This window comes from Cyprinus carpio, chromosome A9 (genome assembly GCF_018340385.1).
Source record: "Cyprinus carpio isolate SPL01 chromosome A9, ASM1834038v1, whole genome shotgun sequence".
Lineage (NCBI taxonomy): Eukaryota > Metazoa > Chordata > Actinopteri > Cypriniformes > Cyprinidae > Cyprinus > Cyprinus carpio.
In genome coordinates, this window is record NC_056580.1 from 25,257,772 (window position 1) to 25,280,288 (window position 22,517).

Sequence of the window (22,517 nt, forward strand, 5' to 3'; positions counted from 1 at the left end):
ATAAAATCATAATGACAAAATAAGGTGTTGACAAGTTTCATTTTTAGGTGAACTATCCCATTCAGTTAAAAAAAAGTTGAATATTTGAAGATTTTTTTTTTTTTTTTAAGATTTAGAATATGTAGATAGAATACATAGAAATTCACAACAATTCTGTTCTAACAGTAAGAAACAACAATTCTGACTGGTGGAAAAAAATAGGTCTGTTTATACATTATTGCTATTAAAAAAAAAAAAGAAAGAAAAAGAAAAAAACTTTTAATGAGTGTGATTTTTACTTTCAACATTCACCACACCATTGTGCTCTATAGAACACCTGAAAGTAACTCATAGGGGTCTGAAATTACATCAGGTGAACAGTTTCACTGCTGAGTGAGGCATCCCTTTAAAAAAATATTTTTCAAAATAGGAATGGGAAAAAACAGTGTGAAAACACATCTCATCTGACTACTCATTTAATATTCCCATCCCCAGCAGGCTTTATCCAGAGCTCATTTACAGTTCCTCTCGAGTCTTTCATTTTATTGATCGATTGACTCATCGGACAGGAATATCTTGATGATCATGAGCTCAAACGCTGCACACGGCCATCGATCTTCTCCAGCAAATTGTTCAGGGAAATCCCATGCCCTTAAAACATTAAGCTATTTATTTCACAATCGCTATAACCACGACAAAAACAAACACAAGAAGAGAGCTAATATAATAACGTAATGACATATTTGGCATGAGTATCCCAAGCCCCAACCTAGTTCGTTTTTTCACCTAATTAATCTGGAAGACTTAGGTCGCCATTTTTGGGAAGAAAAAACACCACACATGATTAGCTCTTGCGTCTTTGAATAATTGAAGGTAATAAGAAAACTGGAAAGCGAGGTGCTTCAGAAAAATCTGAAAATGAGAACATTAGAGGCGTGATGGATGGAGCGGCACATCATGTGACACCACACACGCCCCGTCCATGAACATGCCATCTTTTGGAAGATTGTGATAGTAAAGAGGAGCTCCATCTTCACGGGACAGCCCGCCTGACAGGTCACGTTGGTAAAGCCTGGCGCTTAACAAAGCAGAAAATCAATGGCACATTTACTTGGGCTCAATGTTAATCAATACGCAGTGTGTACAGATACGGGCACAGAAAGACCAAGAGACAGCGAGAGAAAGAGAGCGCTGAAATATTTATCCTACAGATCCCTTTCATACGGCGATGCCAAGCTAACAATACCACACGGCCAACACCCAAACGAAGTGCTGCTGGATCCTTCACAAAGAGCCTGGAGCATTAAAACTCAGCTCAGCCCAAAATAGGGAGAGAACACAATCCCGACTCACATAAACAAACTCGCACTTAGATAAATCTTTTCCACATCACAAAACATGTAATATAATCACCATTCCCTCTTCTTCAGATTAATCACAGCACTTCAGAACAAGGGACAGTATAGTAGAAATGAAGGATTGGCAGTATGGCACTCTAAAGGTACTGTAATAGATATTTTTGATGGTGAATTAATTTTACTTCTGCTGATATGGTTCTTTTTAGTGACGTTAAAACATTTAGCCCAACCAGTTCTAAGGACTGATTCAATTTTGTGAAACAAAAACATATAGGTGAACAGTCCAATCTTATTCCAGAGAAAGATTCTTAAGAACAGATTCTTTTTAGTGAATCAAAAACTAAAAGCCCAACCAGTGCAGTTTGATTAAAAAAACTAAAATATTAATTTAAACCAATTATTTTGTAGTTAAACAAAAACATAAAGCCCAATCGCTGTTGTTTCATTTGAGAAAGAATGATTCTTAAGAACTGATTCGTTTTGTTAAACAAAAACTTACAAGCCAACGAGTGCAATCTTATACCAGAGAGAATGATTCTTAAGAACTGAATATTTTTAGTGAATCATAAACATACAGTCCAACCAGAGCAGTTTGATAAAAAAGAAAAAAAAAAAGGTTTGAATGAACCAATTCTTTTTAGTTAAATAAAAACATACAGCCCCAACCAGTGTTGTTTTGTTTCAGAAAGAATGATTCTTAAGAACTGATTCTTTTTAGTGATTCAAAAAAAAACCTACAGCCCAACCAGTGCCAGTGCAGTATGATTAAAAAAACAAAAACAAATTCTTATGAACCTATTATTTTTAGTTTACATCAAGTGTAGAGTGATTCCAGAAAGGATGATTCTTAAGAACTGATTTTTTTAGTGAATCATAGTATACAGTATGACCAGTGTGAATGAATGAATGAATGAGTGAATGAGTGAATGAGTGAATGAATGAATGAATGAATGAACTTGCTATTTTAAGTGAATGAAAAATATTTATGAACAGATTATTTATTTAGAATATTTATTTCAGACAGAGCAATTACCAAACAGCGAATTAATTGACCAAATATACAAATACATATATCACACCTATGACCAAATATTGAATTACATTTATGCCACCTCTATAGTAAAATTATGAAAAGGCTAGAACACTACAGCAACTGCAAGGCAACGTGCCAATAAACAGTAACAGCAAAGCAATTACCTGGTAACAACCCAGAACACCCTGCTGAGTTTAGAAGAGAGCACTCTGAACTCACTTTTTCTTCAGGAAGTGTTCAAATCTAGTTGGACCTGAAGGATCAGAACATGAGAGGCCGTGACACAAACACATCTCCACTACAAACTGATTTTAGAGATAACAGGCACACAAACACACAGCCGCGGACAAAAATAGCCCGTCTGTAAACCTCAGGTGGGAACGAGTGAGAGTCAAGAGTTCTAGCTGTGATGTCAGCGAGCTACTTTGACCAACAACAAAAGTGGCCACTGAAAAAACACCTGGGAGTCGTACACATGGAGCTCGGCCAAAAAGTGAAGCAGAGCTCATGCAAAGCAGCTCCCGCTCGCCGAATCATGAAGTTGTGAGTGGGAAGGCCTTTTCCATGATGACTCGGAAAGCTCCCGGATACAAACTCCTTCATCCCGCATGGATTATTATAGTTTGACCAACAGATCTGCTCTGATAAACACAGCCGAAATAGAAAGCATTTAAAAGTCAGTGGAAGACAGGGAAAATTTACCAGGATGTGTGGAGGTGGGCAGAAATGTTGCTGGATTTCCACTACACTATAAGAATTAAAAGACACTTAAAAAAAACAACAACAATTGGGGTTGATCTGATTGCAGAAACCTCAGGTGCCTCAAAACCTTATAATGGTGTTCCTGCAAGAACACTTGACAGTCTTTAGAGACTAAATAACTACTCAAATAAATACATTTTAAAAATACTATAAAATAATAATAATACTGATATTTAAAATCACACAATTTTGGCAAAATTGTTCAAATTGTGCACAATTTTTATCAGTTAGATTTTTTCCCCAAATCATTATAATATAATATAATATAATATAATATGATATAATATAATATAATATAATATAATATAATAATAATATAATTATAATATAATATAATATTTGTTAAATTAATTTACAAAAAAAAAATTTAAAAATACAAATGTGCAACAAATAACAACAATAATAATAAAATGTTATTTTTACATTTATTATTAAATAATCAAATAATAATAGTTTTCTTTTGTATTAGATTTTTTACAATATTTTATATTTTCTTTTACATTTAATTTTTTAATTTGTAATATTTTATCTTTTGTATTATTTGTATTTCTATTGTATTATCTAGTCTAATGACTATTTAGTGATCACTGTCTCAGATAACAGAACCATTTTTTTATTATTATTAACTTAACATGAACAACAACAAATATTATATAAATGTACATAGAAATATTTTTTGACCTTAAAATAATTTAATAATTTAATATTATTAATGTATGTATGCATTATAGTCTAATGGTTGTCTAGTAAAAGCAAAAAAAAAATAAAATAAACAGTATTGCATTTGGGTTATTGAGCATTTAATCATTAAAACAATCATTATCGTTCATAAAAAAAATTAAAAAAAATCTCTGTTGACAGTCACTAACTCTTCTGTGCCACTTTAATGTGCTAAAATGGGCTTATGGATATTGGACACTGTCTCTCTCCTCCTTTCAGCGATGCGGGCCAGAATGGTAAATAATGCAGTTCCTCTAATGATCAGCTCTGAATGGAGAAATCTGCAGCCAGCCAAACAGATGAGGGAAATAAATAAAAGATGGATGCTACAGTATAAACAAGAAGCCTTGCTACACTCAGGGGGAAACGACAGACCTGAAATACAGAGGGAGAGAGAGAAAGACTGCAAGAATGATATTTTCATCCTTCCCCCTTAGGGTACTGAAGCCCAACTCCAAATATGTGAAATACGGTGTCATTTATTATTGATTTATGCTATTTATAATCCTGCCTTGGTGTGTGTGAAACTGTCCAGCTGCAAACTCACAGAGCAGAGAGCGTTTCATTACAATCAAACACGTCTCCATCTGTTTCAAACGCCAGCGTTAATAGTGCTCCCTTCAAACCTGAAAAGAATGATTGGTGTAATGATGGTAATGGTGTAATGCCAGAGACATTTGCTTAAGCCCATTCAGAGCTGAACTATGATACGAACGGCTGATAGCACACAATAAAATATGAGCAAAATCAAGCCAGCGAACCTCATCTTACAAATCACAAAAAACAGGCCATTTCTCCATGTACATTACCAGACAAAAATCTGAACACTTCCTTTATAAGTATCATTTACTAAAGGGATGCAAAATATTATTTTTTATCAATAAATAAATAAATAATAAAAACATGCAAAATATGGCTTAAGACAATTTATTATAAATATATGTTCTGTAATAAAATAATACAACAGTAATAAAAATAAAATAATATTATTATAACACCTAAAAAATACTCTAGTTTTTTATTTTATAGTGAAATATTACAAGAACAATTTAGGTTTTTTTTTTAATTTCATTTAGAAGAAATAAAAATAATTGTATAATTAAAATAATTATTAGAATAGTATAATAATAATAATTATTATTATAATTGTCTTTTTTTTTTAATTTTTATTGAGTAGTAGTAGTAATAGTAATTCTTATTTATTTACTTATTTTTGACAAAATTGTTGTAATTGTCCATTTTATCAGAAAAATTAGATTTTCCCCCTAATCGTGCAGCCCTAATTTTCCAAATTTTAGGAGAATCAAAAGATATTACAACGAAAAATTAACATGAACTTATGTAGGAGACAACAGATCAAAATATATAACCTATATTTCAGCATAAAATAAGTCAGCATGCTTTGCCATGATTTTGTCCAACCAATGGAACTTGCAGAAATGCTTAGAAAACAGCCATTAATGTTGAAATTCTGTTTAGAGATGAACTGAAGTAACACCCTAGAGATGACAGGATATTATATATATATATATATATATATATATATATATTATATATAATATATATATATATATATATATATATATTATATATATATATATATATATATATGCATACACACACTGAAGATTCATCCAACCTTTCTGTCAGATAGTGTGTCAAAACACACACACACACACAGAGAGGATCTACAAGTGAACATACCCAGAATGTGGATGCTCCCAAATTTTACTCTGCTTCCCACAAACAAGATAATTGCAGCTCTTCATGCAAAGTTTAATGCAGTTTATTAGCTCACTGTGGCTAAATGCTGCTTTGAATGACTCTGGACTCTCCTTTTGGATCTTGCCAAAAAGCATTAGAGCAAACACACACAAGACAGATCAACAGCATGAGGCATGGACGGAAGGTACGTCCCACAAGCTGTTCTCAACAGGTCCAACACTAAAAACTTCTTGATTCCGTAATTTATCATAGTATTTTTCACAATCAAAGTCGTTAACATTATAAACGGAAAAGGAAATTAAATGTTTATTAGATATTCAAATACTTCAATAATAAAATGCATATTCGCTGAATGCTGACAGTAAATGGAAAACGCATTATAGCGTTTGACGCTCTACTAATAACAACTATAATACTTTTTTTTTCATATCGTTAACTTTTTTTGTTTACAGAGACAGTAAACTAATGAAGACGAGAGAGAACGTTCAAAGTAAAAGTCCCTCTTTCAACATCAGCCAAACAGAAACATTTAACAGCTGATGCCAATAATAATAACAATAAAAAAGCTAAATATTACTATTTTAACCCCCACTAAAGATTGCTAATAAACAGAGGCCCTTTGTATTTTTCCATCTTGTTTTATGGAAATCATAACTTTGAACTATATATATATATATATATGCAGTTAAAAACATGAATATATATATGCTGTTTCAACACATCGGCCAAACAGAAAAACTTAACAGCCGATGCCGATAATAAAAAAAAAAAAAGCCAATTATCACAAATTTTTACCCCCATTCATTTCTGTCCCATAACTATTGGAAGTTCTGCTTTATCATATCACGGCTGGTTAAGACACGTGTTGGTCAAACTCATCGTGCGGTGCGTTGGAAGGACCCAGCCCTCTTCAGTCTGCTCAGGCTCTGCTGCTTTTGTTCTCTCACACTTGGATGTCAAAACAACATCAATGGCTTCTGCTGCGGGGAGCACGTGGGAGGAAAGAGCTCATTCATATTTACTCAGTCCCTCAGGCTCATCACACTCTCTCTGCCTCTCACAGCTGAGGGAGTGGGTGTGCTGCTCCATTAGCCCACTGGTATCTCAACTCAAGAGCTCCAGGCCCCTGCGGACCCTGGCCTGGCCGGGCTGAGTAACCTCACTGGCTTTGACCAGAGGCTTCAGAGATGCTCAGATCCCTCCTCTCTCTCTCGACTGTCCGAAATGATGCGGCTGAGGCAGACCGTTGTATGTGCAGTGCTGAGATGAGCATGAATAATACAGACAGTAAGTTCACAGATGCATGGAGGCTTTTAAAAGCAGAAAAATAAGGCTCTCGTATTAAGAGGAGCAAATGATGGTTGTGGTGCCATGCAAAGCGCAGAGATTCAGCGTGTTAAAGGGATCTGTGCTGGCTGAGCATATTCAAATTAGGCAAAATATTGAATAAACAAACATGCAAGGGGCATGGACTTTCGTGAGCCACTTCAGAAAAGCTCATTTAGCTCTGAATTCTTAAATCACAGCTAAATGAATGGACGGCATTTCATCTGGAGTTCATCCAAATGTCCATTCATTTGCAGTATGGAAGCTGTCAGAAGCCTTATGTGGAAATGTGCCGATTAATTTGTGAGATAAGTAACCCTATTCGAGAACAGCTTTGTTCTGCAGATTTCAAGTTCGTAGAAGCACCAAACAGAATCAATAAAGATTGTGTATTTTATACATACATACATACATATATACACACATATGCACACAAACGAATACAAAATTATCCAGACGGACGGACAGACAGACGGAGAGACAGATAGAACCAAACACTGGTCTTGTCTATTATTTTTTCTAGAAGGCTTCATGGTTTTCACAATGATCTTTTATATCTTCATGGACTGAGCTCATCTTCAAAGACCTATATCCTGAATTGCAATCATGCAGAAGTGCAGGCTCATTTGCTTCAATAGACAAATGTCCTCTTTCTCAGGAAGTGGAAAATAACAGCAAAACCATCCCGTACAAATGGCATACAGTCTAGACACGACACTCCCCCCAAAACACCCATTCAAAACTCACAATCCAGTAAAACGCATCCCATCCATTTATAGGGCGTGTAGCTATTGCTCTTCAAGAACAAGACAGAGGCCGATAAATTGGGTTCAGTTTTTGTCCACTCAGCCGGAAATCAAAAGTCAGTCTGGACCTCAGCAGCCGTCAGGAAATAACGGCTGTTTGAAAACATGCTTGTGGGGAAGCACACGGTCTGTGTATCTGCGGGTAACCTTACAGCATGATTGTTTGCTCTCGCCGAGTCTATGCAATAACGGCCAAGCTGCTTCCCGTAAAAGACCTATTCCTCAGCTATTAGTCCATCTAATATCCTGCTCTCATCTCGTTACAGTCCATGTAATGCGTGGAGGAGCACACACCGGGAGCCTGACCAGAACCAATGAGTCCATTCCAGCAGCTAACTGTACATTAAAGGTGAAGTGTGGTAAAAATAAAGGAATAGTTCACCCAAAAATGAAAATTCTGTCATCATTTACTCACCCTCTACTTGTTCTAAACCTGTGTGAGTTTCTTGTTTCTGTTGAGCAAGAAAGAAGATATTTTGAGGAATGTTGGTAACCAAACAGTTGACGGTACTGACTCATTTTTTTCATACTATAGAAGTCAATGGCTACCGTAAACTGTTTGAACATTCTTCAAAATATCTTCTTTTGTGTCCAGCAGAATAAAGAAACCACATAACTATGTATTAATATTTCAAAGTAGCTTTTGTTTTTATATTTAGAGTTGTTACTTAAGTTTCAGTAATTTTGTTATGTTCTTTTGTCAATTTGTATTTGTTTTATATATATATATATATATATATATATATATATATATATATATAAATTAAATTAAAATTAAATGTATGCATTTAGCAGACGCTTTTTATCCAAAGCGACTTACAGTGCATTCAGGCTATGAATTTTTACCTATCATGTGTTCCCGGGGAATGGAACCCCCAACCTTGCGCTTTGTAACGCAACGCCTGGTCTCTGAATAATTTTTGGTTTGACTGTATATCCTTCTGATATATATATATATACATATATACATACATACATACACACACAAATAGCTTTAATTCATTTTTATTTCACTTTTAGTCATTTTAGTTTAAACTTATTTCAGTTAGGTTCTAAGGCAACATTTCTAATTGTCATCTTCTAATTTGAATCAGTTTTCATCCAGTATTTGTAATTTATTTGAGCTTTATTTCAATACATGGAAACATTTTTAATAGTTTTAGTTTTCAAGACTGTAATCATGTCTTAAACACTTTTTATGAAGTAAATCAAAAATAAAACGGTGAAGGAAATTCTAGGTCTAATTTTAGTTAAGAAGTTAGCAAATAATACTTAAAACATGCACACATTCACTCTTATTTGTATGCCTAATATGCAGGAAACGTCTCATCATGTTCTGTTGGAAATGGCATGAATCACATAAATTATATCATATTTTACATTTAAAATGGAAAAAATTTAGAACAAAAAACATTTTGCATCACTGGATTATTGCTGTCAGTTGTTTAACATTTTTTATCATAAAACATCTGTGAAATATTAAATGTTTTGCTACTTCCATCGTACCTCACTCTCTTTCAACATTAAAACTGATGCTTCACACTGGTATTTTGACAGCTGATGCCGATGCTGATATCTTGGAAAGCAGGGGGGCCGATACAATAATAATAAAAAAATATATATTTAAGAAATTATAAATAATTTGACAATGGATTAATAAATGTGTAAAGTAAACAGTTATAGTTTAGATGAAAAAGTATTTTTCACAAATAAATTAATATTTAATAAAAATATAATTAAAAAGGAAGTAAACACTGTAACCAACAGGGCACTCAGTATTCTGGGAAGTCTGTGTGCATTTGGAATCATATTTTTCAAATGAATCCAGGGCAAATGCACAAAGCGCAGTATTACTTGAAATCACGAGTTTAAAGTTTAAAGCATTCAAAACACGGACCAACCGTCACACAGAGAACACGTGATCATGCTGGATAAAAATGCACACAAGATATCACAGCTGGATTCTACTAAGTTTGCAAGATTTGTGATATTAAATGTTCATTAGTCATTCAAAGATTTGTTTAAACGATATAAATGTGTATTTGCTTAATGCTGACGGCAAACGAGAACGTATTATAATGTTTGCCTATTCCTAATAAATTAAAAGCAATCGTTTTAATACTTTTTGTATACATTAATTGCCTCGAACACATCTGCCAAGCAGAAAAACTTATCGGCCAATGCAGATATTTGCAAAATGGCAAATATAGGCCGGTATATCGGCCTTGGCGATATATCGGCCAACCACTAACAACAACACTGGGCCATCCCGAGCTCAGAAAAATAAAATCAAGCTGCTCTACATGTTTTTTTCCCCCACTGAATATAATATATTTAACTTAAAAACACGGATATAAAATGGGTTGTGTCTGCTGTATTGTGTTGACTCTAATGTGCAAAGGCAACTTTTAGTAAGACGTAGGTCGAGTTCCCACTAAAATTTAAACACTGTGGTGTTTTCAACATTTTCAACTGATTGTTTGAGAGGACAAGCATAGCAACACTGGCTCAACGAGTGGCATGAAGAGTGGGACTGTTGGAAGATGGGCATAATGTTTGGGAAAGCGCTTTAAAAAGTCATTTATTTTACAATTCCATTTGGTGACACTAGAAGTGCAGAAACAACACACTTCACCTTCCATTTGGGAAGGAACTGCAATTCAAATAGACAAAATCATGGGAGACAACTGCTCTGCAGGCAGGACGTAGAAAAGCCTGTGGTGTGGTGTGGTGTGGTGGATGGAGGCTCTTCTCGATCTGCTCTGGTCCTGGCAACGTTTAGAGCATTACACAATCCTCCTCTAACAAGCCATTATGGCCAGTTTGACTGACAGCTGAACTCACAGACTTAGACTGCTGAGGAATGATACATCCGTCAGTCAATCAAAACACTCAAGCTGTCAATCCATCAGCGGCAGCACAATATACAGAGTTTGAGAGATGTGTTTATGAAGAACGGACACCACCATAGTCACGACACACATCTGGACAGCTACGTTCTGATTAAGAAAAACCAAATGCTAGTTCATAAAAAGACAGAATAACAGAACAAACCATTTAATTCACAGCTTTGTTGAATCTCACAAAACTCGGTTCATTTTATTCTAAAATCAATATATATTCTACAAAATTATTAATATTAAAATGTTTATTATTATAAAAATGATTATTATTGTTGTCTGCATTTTATTTTTATGACAACAATAGGCATAGTTAAATCATTTTTATGACAATTAAGCATATTCTACACCCACCCCAGAAATCATATAATATATTATATATTTATAAATCAATAAATAATTATAAAATTATATTAAATGAATAATAGTGATAACTGTTGTGAAAGATTTAATAAATTTAGATTTTATTAATTATATATTGTAAATGTAACACAAAAATTAAGTAGCCATGTGCCAGTATTCGGTAATGCGATATATCATGGTAATGAATATATCACTTCTAAATACCGTGAATAATTATATATTATAAATTATTCTGAATTTGGAATGCATTTTAAGAATAATTTTCCCATCAACTGTTCAAAAAGCATCAAATGGTGTCATTCATTATTAACTCTTAATATTTTATATTTTATTTAATATTTTAACTGAAAATAAAATATCAGTAAATATCATTTCAAAAATATATATCTAAAAGTCAAAAGCTTATTGTAATGTGACCTGATTCGCAGTGCTAGAAACAACACCAGATGTAGATGAGTGTGACAAAATCTATGAATGAGATCTATCAAGTATGCTATCAGTGCACCAAAGACCGGACAGAATAGCCGTCTACTGCCTGCCGCCCGCTTTGCTTGGCAGCTCTGACCTGGACACGGGTGCCAAGATGGGCGGACGGGGTGCCACATTCAGAGGGCCTGGCAGGAGGCATGATGACCATCTGTGAGGGCTGGCACCTGGAGCAGCCAGCATTCTCCCTCCAAAAACTCATGTACTGTACACGGCTGACTTCCCCCGAAATCCTCTGCCATCTACAGAGCACTCTGCTGAAAAGACTGTTCACAGTGACTTCCGTTTAGAACTGGATTTTTCACTGAACTGACTTGCAGTTAATAATGACACTATTGGCTATTAAAGCTGCTTTACAGCAGAATCTGAATTCTCTCCATAGTCGAGTTCCATAATTGATTCTGCAATTTTCCTGTTTATCTCTGTGTAGCTGCTTTGACACAATCTGCATTGTATAAAGCACTATAGAAATAAAGGTGACTTCACCTGAAAACGGATGGTTTTTCTATAGATAGATAGATAGATAGATCTTAAGAGACTTAAAGGGATACTCCACCCCAAAATGAAAATGTTGTCATTAATCACTTACCCTCATGTCGTTCCAAACCTGTAAAAGCTCCATTCGTCTTCAGAACACAATTTAAAATATTTTGGATGAAAACCATTAGGCCTGTGACTGTCCCATAAACTGCCAAGTAAATAATAGTGTCAAGGTCCATAAAAGGTATGAAAGTCATCATCAGAATACTCCATCTGCCATCAGACCTGCAATCTGGGTTATATGAAGCGACGGGAACATTTTAATAAGCAGAAGAAAACAAAAATACTTTATTCAACAATTCCTTTTTCAACAGTCTCCTCTGTGTCTCTCCATATCACCGTATGCTGTGTATGCTCTTCTGTATCATCCACACCACAAGGATGTGCTGTTTCTACATGTATTTAGCTTTGATTTGAAAGAAAACAGCGCATCCTTGTGGCACGGATGACACAGAAGAGCATACGGTGATATGGAGAGACACAGAGGAGACAGTTCACAAAGTAATTGTTGAATAAAGTCTTTATTTTTGTGTTTCTTCGCTTACAAAAAATGTTCCCGTTGCTTCAAAAAACCAAAACAACTTCACACACTCCTCCACCACCACAACATTATTAATTATTCAGCACTCTATGGGACAGTCACAGGCCTCCCAGTTTTAATCCAAAATATCTTAAATTGTGTTCCGAAGACGAACAAAGCTTTTACGGGTTTGGAACGACATGGGAGTAAGTGATTAATGACAAAATTTTATTTTTTGGGAAGGAATATCCCTTTAAGATCTATCTAGATAGAGATGAGAGACTTAAATTAAATCTTAATTAAATTATTTTTTAAATGAAAAAATCTATTAACCACACGGTCACCATGATTTTGGAGATAACAAGGTTTTGATCATACCACCCACCTCTACTTCATGAGTCATGAGAATTGATCTCTCTTCCGATAATAAATAGTCTAAACTTGTGTCAGCAAAAGAGTGTTGGACAAATGCATTTTTTGGTGTTGAATCAGCAGAGAGTGAGAAATCGCTATGCGACACAGGTTTCATAGTAAGCACTAAAACTTGTGCTGAATTGTTGTAGGATTGCGCAGATCTGTTGAGGAAGCAGTTAGGCCCCGCCCTCGGCCTCTGCCCGTCCCGCCCTCTCGGCTTTAACGGTACTAGACTGACCTGGTCGCACTCCAACTGCTCTGAAGCTCAGCCAGTTCTGAGTAGAGAAAAAAAAGAAGAAGAGAGGGATAGAGAAAGGTAAAGCAGAGCAATGACCCTGTTCTTCAGGGAGAAGCGGACAGGGAGGGAGAGTGAGAGAAATGCACCGTAAGCCAAACGAATCTTTCAGCCACACAAAGAAACCGTCTCTATAGAGGAGACAAGGTGACCGTGATCACTCTGTAACTCTCAAAAACATGCCATTATCTTCATTATGCACATGACATTGGTGCCGCAAAACGTGCCAGAAGCTTTATCTACATCCCTTAAAACTGTGCTTAACTTTGGAGCCCTGATATAATTTGTGCATGTGCTATAGTATTTAAAACACATGCATTTGCCTTATTTGTCTTATACCAATGCTATTTGAAAGATATAAATACGCTTGAGTTAATAAAAGTCTGTAAGAACACTGGAGCTGGTGCTCATTTCCCAGTTAAGCTGTACTAACTAGCAGTTCCCTCCCACAGCGGCGGGATAAAGACGACATTTTAAACATTTTGAGATGATATTAATTCTCTGATTATTGTTGTATACTGTCACTAATTAAGTACTTTAACAATTCAAACCTTATAGTTCCACCATTTCTTTTCCACTTGCACGATGTGTTACTGTGATTTTACTATTATAGGCTATAATTGTATTTTGTTCACTGATAAAATATTACAGCCCTGTGATTTCCGCGATGCAGAAAATGCAGACGGAATCACGGAATCCAGTCATAAAAAGGAATTTATTGTTTTAATGCAGAACGTCACAGAATTTGTCAAAGTTTGGATGAATTAATCAGAAGTAGGTCATTACACAAAAATCAAATGACGATATGGACTACTATTACTAAAATTATATCAACTTTATTTTAGGAACAATCACAATATTTCTTCCATGTATTAATTTTAATAGTAAATCCCCTTTGTTTGTCAAAATAAAAAAAATCATTAATTAAGAGATAAAGAAAAGTAATGTTTTATGCCTTCATTTGATAACCAGAAAAAAAAAATATACAAAACAGAATTTTTAAAGAAAAAAAATCATAAGGCTGTTATTAAGAATGATTAAAAATTGTTTTTATGCAAATAAAAAAATTAGACATGCTAAAACCCAGAAATTAGTAATGATAAAACAGCTGAGAAAAAAAATATTCAAAGGGCACTAAACATGTAATTTTGGTTAAACTCTCAATAAATTGATGCTGACCTGTATAAGTTTCATGATTTTAATTAATTAATTAATTAGACATGTTTCTGATTAAGACATTCAATTTAACCATTAAAAATAGAAATCCAGAAAAAAATCAAACAGATTTTATAGGGCCCTAAAATATGGTTAATATGCTGGTAATTCTGTGTATTTTTTTAAATTTAGATATGAAATGTAATAGATAAAGCCTGAATAAATCTGTTGGAGTGAAACAATAACTTGTGTTATTGAATATATAACAAAATAAAAATAACAGTATAATGTACTTTCTTTTTACAGTACTCTTAAAACTACAATACTTTAAGAAATGTAATAAACCAAATAAGAGTGCATTAAAATCATTACAAATGTTCAAATTAAAGTTACAGTATGATGAATATTTAACATCGCTCAGCATAAGTAGGCAGCAGTTACACAAAAATCTTTAGCAGACAGTTGTGCTGTGGGAGAGATTCAGACATATTTACTACATCACACACGTTTCTTACTGCCTCCTCTGAATGAGACACATGCTCAGTCAGGCTACTTAATATGCAAACAAATCTGTCTCCATAAACTTCATCAGCCCCTGTGTGAATCACATTCTCAAAGCCCCCCCCCCAAAAAACAACAACAAACAAAAAAAAAAAAACCAAAAAAAAAAAAATCTGATCAGGCTATTCATTTAATCATGCATTTCATTGTTTTTTTTTTTATTATTATTATTATTTTCCATGATGATTATTAAGAGTAATGAGCAGAATAGATTTAAACTAGGGATAGAAAATACCACATTTTATTCTTAATAATATTATTTTTTTTTTTGCAATTTCTGAGGATATAAATTAGTAATTAGTAATCAGATCCAATATAACATTATTATTTGAAAGCCATAGTGTATAATAAGTACAATAATAAAAGAGCATATATAAAATGTATATAATAAATTGTATTATTATACAGTATATAACTAACTTGTACCACTCCAAAAAAAAGGTTCCTATCCTACACAATGATCTGCTAACATAGTTTATTTCAGTGTTGCCAGATATAACTAGAAAAATAAGTCACCTAATCAGACAAATCAAGTACAAAATAAGCAACTAGGCTCATCAAAACAGGCTAAAATATGCCGACCCTGTTTTTTTTTTTTTTGGCTTCCAAAACCTGTATTATTTTAGTAATAATAGTATTAATAAAAACTATTATAGGTTTTTATTAATTTTCTGAGTCTGTTTTTATTTTTTTTATCTTTTATTTTTCTTTCAATTTTCTATTTCTTTTACATTTTCATATCAATTCATTTTAGTTAGTATTTTAGTAAGTTTTAGTAAATTTGCCCTTTCAGTATGACTTTATGACGTTTTTTTCCATGTAGTAGCTTGATACAAACAAAATTTCACATTAAACAAAATCAATAACTTAAAAATACCTTAATATTATTATTATTTTAATATAAAATTGTAATTACTACATGTATAATTTAATATTTATACATTGTAATTATATTATTTAGATTAATATTTAATATTTTTATGAAAATCTTTCCTCTCTAGGACCAGCCATCTCTAATTTGGGTAAAAGGTGTTAAACGTATTTCCATTGGTAGCTAAACAAAAACAAATTACCCCCATTTAAAAAAAAAAGAATGTGTTCACAAGCGAGAGACGCAGGTTTGCATTTCTGTCCAAGTCTGTCCAATAAAGCTGCAAAAAGCCTCTCCAAAAATGCATCGCATAAAATCACTATAAAGAGCAGATGCATTTGCATGCTTTTTTGGAGAAGGCTGGTTTGGAGCTCAGAGGTGTGGGCGTTTAACAAGTCGCCAACAGCTCATCTTCATTTTCAATTCATTTTCCGCCCTCGTAGCAGGAGATCTGCCCGGCACGTTTGTGAGAGCCAGTGCGCTTTCACAACCCTCCTCCGAGGAAGAGTGTGTACGAGCGAGCGAATTATGTGCGAATGCATGAAAAGGTCATAGTATTACTTGACCAGAATGTGTGTTTGTGTGTCATGTGTGCCATCTATGAGGCTTTAACACACACATACACACATCAACCCACTGCAGAGTGTAAGAATAACACACTGATGACTCAAGCTCTCAGCAGACACACAGACGCAGACAAACATGCTTGAATGAACTCACACGCCAGGGCCGCACAAAAGCCGTCTACAGCATAAATAAGACATAAGATAGACACATGGCATCAGCGCTCAGGACACTCAGACATTCAAGCACTGCGGCATGTGAACAGGATGATTTTCCTGATGCACTTCCCTTTAACAATTTAACATTTTTGCATTTTTAACTCACATGAATTTCTATAACACAGAAAGAGAAATTTGTATCTTTTTTTGGAACACAAAAGGAGAAATTTGTAAATCTTGATTTATTTTTCAATATGATTACAATAAACAGGATGCAAAAGCACTGTAAAAAGTACCATTGAAGTACTTCAAAAACTTGACATGATAGAGTATACCAAAATGTACATTATTATTCAATGATAACGATGCCTTGCTGTATTATAAAAATAAAAAATATATGCAATATCAAATACAAAAAATTGCTTAAGTTTAAGTTTAATATGGCTTTCATTTATTATTATTAATTTTAAATATATTGATATATTAAATTTAATATAAATAAAATGTATATTAAATATAAAAATAATTATATATATATATATATGTGTGTGTGTGTGGTGTGTGTGTGTGTGTGTAATGTTGTCTATATATATATATATATATATATATATATATATATATATATATATATATATATATATATACACACACACACACACACACACACACACACAGTAATGTTATTGATTTTTGTATATAAATGTATAAGCTTTTTTGAATAATGCTTGAATAATGCATGAAGCTCCATATGGTGGTTTGATATTGTGTATGTGCTGCTCTGACACCAGCATCAGACAAATAAATACATCAAAACTACAGTCCATCCAGGGCAGAAGCACCAGGACTGGCTGGGAATGTTATGGTTCAAAACAGCAAGCATGCCATGACCTCACGGACACATTAAACATACGGTATAAAGAAACACTGGTCCCTGCTCAGAGAGCGTGTTTACAATCAATACTAATTCAGCTAGGAGGGGGAACAGGGGAAGAGAGACAGATAGAGAGAGAGGGAGAGTGAAAGAGTGGAAAGGCGCCGTTGGCAGTGAGCAGGTCTCCAGGCGAGACTTTCAGCACCATCTGTTTCCTGATCCGCAGCCCCAGTCCTAAACACGGTCCTGAACCCGGCTGAGGCAGCCTAGACAGGCTCTAAACCTGCACCCGCTTCCACAGGTTATCAAGACAAACAAAATGCCTAAAGTCCAGTTCAATCTCAGACTATGAATAGAAAATGTGCTCTTTTTCCCTTCCTTCCCTTCCTACACTTCTTGCCTTTATTTCAACCTTCTTTCTTTCCACAATGCGCTTTCGTTTCTATATTTTCTTGGTTTTCCTCATTCCTGCCACGTCTACCGTAATATTCTTCAATCCTTCATCCTTCCCTTCCTCATTTCCTTTTATTCTTTATTTTCATCTTACATAATTTCCACCATAATTTCTACTTTAAAGGTCCCTGGTTTCTAGCCAAGAGAAAACCTACACGTTACTCCTCTACTATACTTCTCAGAAAAAAGAAAAAAAAAAGTGAATCCTTCAGAGATACCATGTGAGATAAAAAAAAAAATACGAAAATACAAAAAAATGAAAAACACATTTTAAAGGAAGGAAGGAAAGAAGACAGGATGGATGGATGGACAAATGGGCAGAGAGATAGAGAGTGAGAGACAGATGGACAGATGGATGGATAGATAGATAGATAGATAGATAGATAGATAGATATATCAAATATTCAACAGATCTAAGTCTAAGGATCATGTTCCTGATTTTCATATACATCATCAGTCTCATATCTCTGTGAAACTGCACCAGTCGCAAAAACTCATTTTGTTTCTCATATTGTCATTTTGATGACTTAAAAAAAAAATATTGCACAAGTCGCCACAAAGTTCTAGCGAAATAAACCGCAGACAAATTTCTGATGGTAAATGTTCCACTGCGTTCAAATTTTTTAAAGAGATCCAAAAATAAAAACTGTCATCACTTACTCATCCTCTCATCATTCCAAACCCAGAAAACTGGGTTTTGATAAATCTGTTCATCATATAAAGCAATCATACCCCTTCGTGGATTAAACCACATTGTTTATATGGATTCATTTTATGCTGCCTTTATGACATTTTTCTATCTTCTACGTTTCAATGAAGAGTCAGAAACCTCTAAGGTTTCATTAAAAATAACAAAATAAAATTCAAAGACTAAACTCTTCTGAGTTTGGAACACAATCATGACAGAACTGAAATTTCTGGGTGAATTTTCCCTTTTAAAAACTCTGCACTTCTACTATGTCAAAGCAGCCAATCAGATGCTCTTATTCAGCAACCCTGTTTGGTGACCTCTGACCCTTGGCTTTGCCAACAGGGATGTTATCCGCTGACTGGACCATATACACACACACTCAGAAGACTCTGCCTTACCAGGAGGAATGTGGTTGACTCCAGATGGCTTCAGAAGTTCCAGTGGATGTTCTTTACTGGGAAGTCCATCTGTGGGAGACAGAGAGAAACCATTCCAGCTGAGAAAAGCTGTGCAGTGCTGAGGATCAGGGAAGCATAAGTCATCATGGTATTGTGTTACAGCTCTGCACACAAACTACATATGCAACATATGGGCCACTGCCAGGGAAGATGCCATATTCTGAAGCAAATGACTGAGGGATGATGTACTCTCACTGTCTTAAAGATAAAAGTTAAAAGTCTCTATTAGACATGTGCCGATATTCGGTAATGCACCATATCGCGGTAATGAATATGCACGGTATTGTTATCGTGGGCACTTCTAAATACCGAGAATAATTATATATTACAAATTATTCCGAATTTGAAATGCATTTTAAGAATACTTTTCCCATCAAGTGGTCAAAATGCACAACACCGCTGTAATCTGCTTTAAAGACCCGTGTGAGCTCTGATGTAAACAAGCACGCATGAGAAGCACGTGGAGGAACACGTGAGAGACGCGCTGAATAAAAGCACATTCACTCTCTGACAGCAGATGGCGCTAAACTGCAGAAACTGCAGCCCTTACCCTGGAAACCCCATAAATAAAAGCAGCTGCTACTTTCTAAACATTTAAATAATATAAAATAATATTTATATATTTCCATAAATTTTTCCCATTTTAATCTGGACTACAACATGCCCTAGATATTGTTTGAAAGTGTTTTGATTCTCTATTGTTCATTAACACTTTACATTAGGGCTTCATTAGTTAACAAACTGCCAATGAAAAATTCTTCTGAACATTCATTAATCTTAGGTATTCCAATATTTAATAACACATTTTTAAATTCGAAAGTTGCAACTTTGCTATTAAATGAGCTAACATAAGCTAAGACTTGAATTTTTTAACAAAGATTAATAACTTCTGTAGCAAATGTAGCTATTGCTCATTGTGAATGTTAATGCATTAACTAATGTTAACTAATGAGGTCTTATTGTAAAGTGATATCTATGGGTCTTTAAAGTTCTTTTGCACTTTAATCGGTGTAAAAGTTTTATTTTAAATATATTTTTTGTATTGCTTTTTTTGTTATAAAAAAGTTATTTAACCAGTAATACTGTATTATGACCACTTTTTTAAAACTTAATTTCAATACCGTAATAATATCGCATACCGTGACAAAACATTATCAATTAATCGCAACAGGAAAATTTGATACCGGCATATCCCTAGTCTCTATTCACTGTAATACATGTTCCTAGTCTCATTATACATTAACACACCACAAAACAGTTTCTCTTTGTAATTTGTCAGCAAAAACGAAATAACTTCTCACCTCACAGCTTTCATATCAAGTCCCAGATGCCATTTTCGATACTTCATCGGCTGAACAATCTAAAAAAAAACCTACTGAACTTAACTGTACGTCTATTTCTTAAAGCCTAATTTTGATTTGCCTCGGTTTAAATCTAGTGTCTACCCGCACATGTCCGCAGCGCACATGAAATGAACACGCAACAGATTTCCTAAAGCAGGATTTGTAATTATGTGGGAAGGCAAAACAACATCAGTAAGCATGATAACTCGGGGAGAAGCAGCTATAAATAGCCTAAATCTCTAAAAGAGGAAGAGAGAGAGAGAAACGCTCACTGCAGGATACATGAGAGCATTAGCAGTCACACACACACACAAGAACCATAAACCCCGCACATCTCATCTTATAATAATCCACCAGAACTAAGAAAACGTGCACAGAGGGAATCTCACTAAACCTGTTATAAACAAATCCATATATATATATATATATATATATATATATATATATATATATATATATATATATATATATATAATATATATATATATATATTTTTTTTTTTTTTTTTTTTTTTTTTTTTTTTTTTTTTTTCATTTTGTGACATTAAGACAATTAAGCAGTTCTTATTACTGTATTGTGGAAAGCAATTGTGTAAATCTTAGTTGCCTGCAATTAATTGCACAATATATCTATTAATAATATATTAGCCAATGGCTTCCCTTCTTGATATATATTGGAATCAGCCATTATAGCGTTTCCAATATATAGTATCTAATTTTTAGTTTATGATAAAATAAAATATGATGCAGTAAAATAAAACAAATAACAGCAATTTATGATTTATTTTATTAATTTATTATATATGTATTGCTTTTACAATAACAACATGATAATAAAAAAAAATCAACAATAACAATTTAAATTAAAATAATAAAAAGAAAAAAGAATTTAAAAAAAGAAAGGCAACCAGACACATCAAAAAGAATTTAGGGAGAAAATGTACCTGAAATAATGCCACGATTCAATAAAATACTAATGGTACAAAAAAATAGGCTTTGTTTTATTTATACTTAATTGACAATACTTTTCAAAGGTTTGGGTCGGTAAAAAAAAAAAAAGTTAACTTATTTAGCAAGGACACATTAAATTGATCAGAAGTGACAGTAAAGATGTTATGTTCCAAATGCTACAAAATATTTCTATGTCAAATAAATGCTGTCAACACAGCAAAAAAAAAAAAAAAAAAGACAAACATAAATAATTCTGACAATATATTAAAATAGAAAAGTTATTTTTAAATAATAATGGCAATAATATTTCACAATATTACTGCTGAATGAATAAATGCAAATCATTTGTGCTAAATGCAGTGTAGGTGAGCATAAGAGACTTATTTCAAAAACATTTTTAATAAAATCTTACTGACCCCAAACATTTAAATGGCACTGTATAGCATTTTAATTAAACTTAAAATTAAACTAAATTTTTTAATGTGAAAAAAATATCTTTGTGACATCCAGGTGCTGTAATGAGTTTGTGTATGGGAGAACCAGGAGCAGCCATTAATCTAGCAGTAATGATCTTCAGATGCACTTCACACGAGTGAGCGTCCTGACATACTGACCCCGATGTGTCTCACACCTACTCACTAAAGACTGACAGTGAATCACAGCCTGAGAGAGAGAGAGAGAGAGAGAGACGGGGAGTCAAGATGAAAGAATTCAAAGACTTCACAGTGTTTAATTCATTAGACATTCCAGTCACAGGCTTGCCAGCGGCGGCAGGCGGTGACAGGGCTCAGGGTCGTTTCCACGGATCAACAGCGGCGTCAGTTCCTCTGAAAGTGAGACCGGAGGGCTTTACGCCTCAGTTTGCACAGAACACTGCAGAGAGGACGAACAACCGCCTCAGAAAATCTGGAGGGGCTCACTGAGAGACTTTCACATTGTGTTGTTGCATATACCCTAACCACTTCAGCAGAAGCCCAATCTCTCCTCAAACCTGCTCCGAACTGCAGAAAGACAGGAAAGATGATGACGGATCATGCCTGCTGTACGGAGGTCAAGGGCAATTCTGCACAGAGCTCGGTGCATTGTCTGTCTCATAGAAAAAGTGAATTTTCCAGAACAAAACACTCAGGAATACTTTATTCTGGTCTGCAGACAATAACGCACACATTTGCTCAGTTTCTTCCCAAAAGTTGAGATACTGGTTAACAGAGTTTC

The 22,517-nt window shown here is 34.2% G+C and overlaps 1 protein-coding gene across 1 annotated transcript in view; it reads right to left on the reverse strand.

The window, feature by feature from the left end:
• LOC109092976 (histone deacetylase 4-like) overlaps window positions 1-22,517 on the reverse strand; it is a 193,531-nt gene that overhangs the window by 98,433 nt on the left and 72,581 nt on the right. The window contains exon 3 of the mRNA XM_042764236.1: window positions 18,950-19,018. Within this exon, the coding sequence (XP_042620170.1) occupies window positions 18,950-19,018 (69 nt within the window). The remainder of the gene's footprint in view (window positions 1-18,949; window positions 19,019-22,517) is intronic.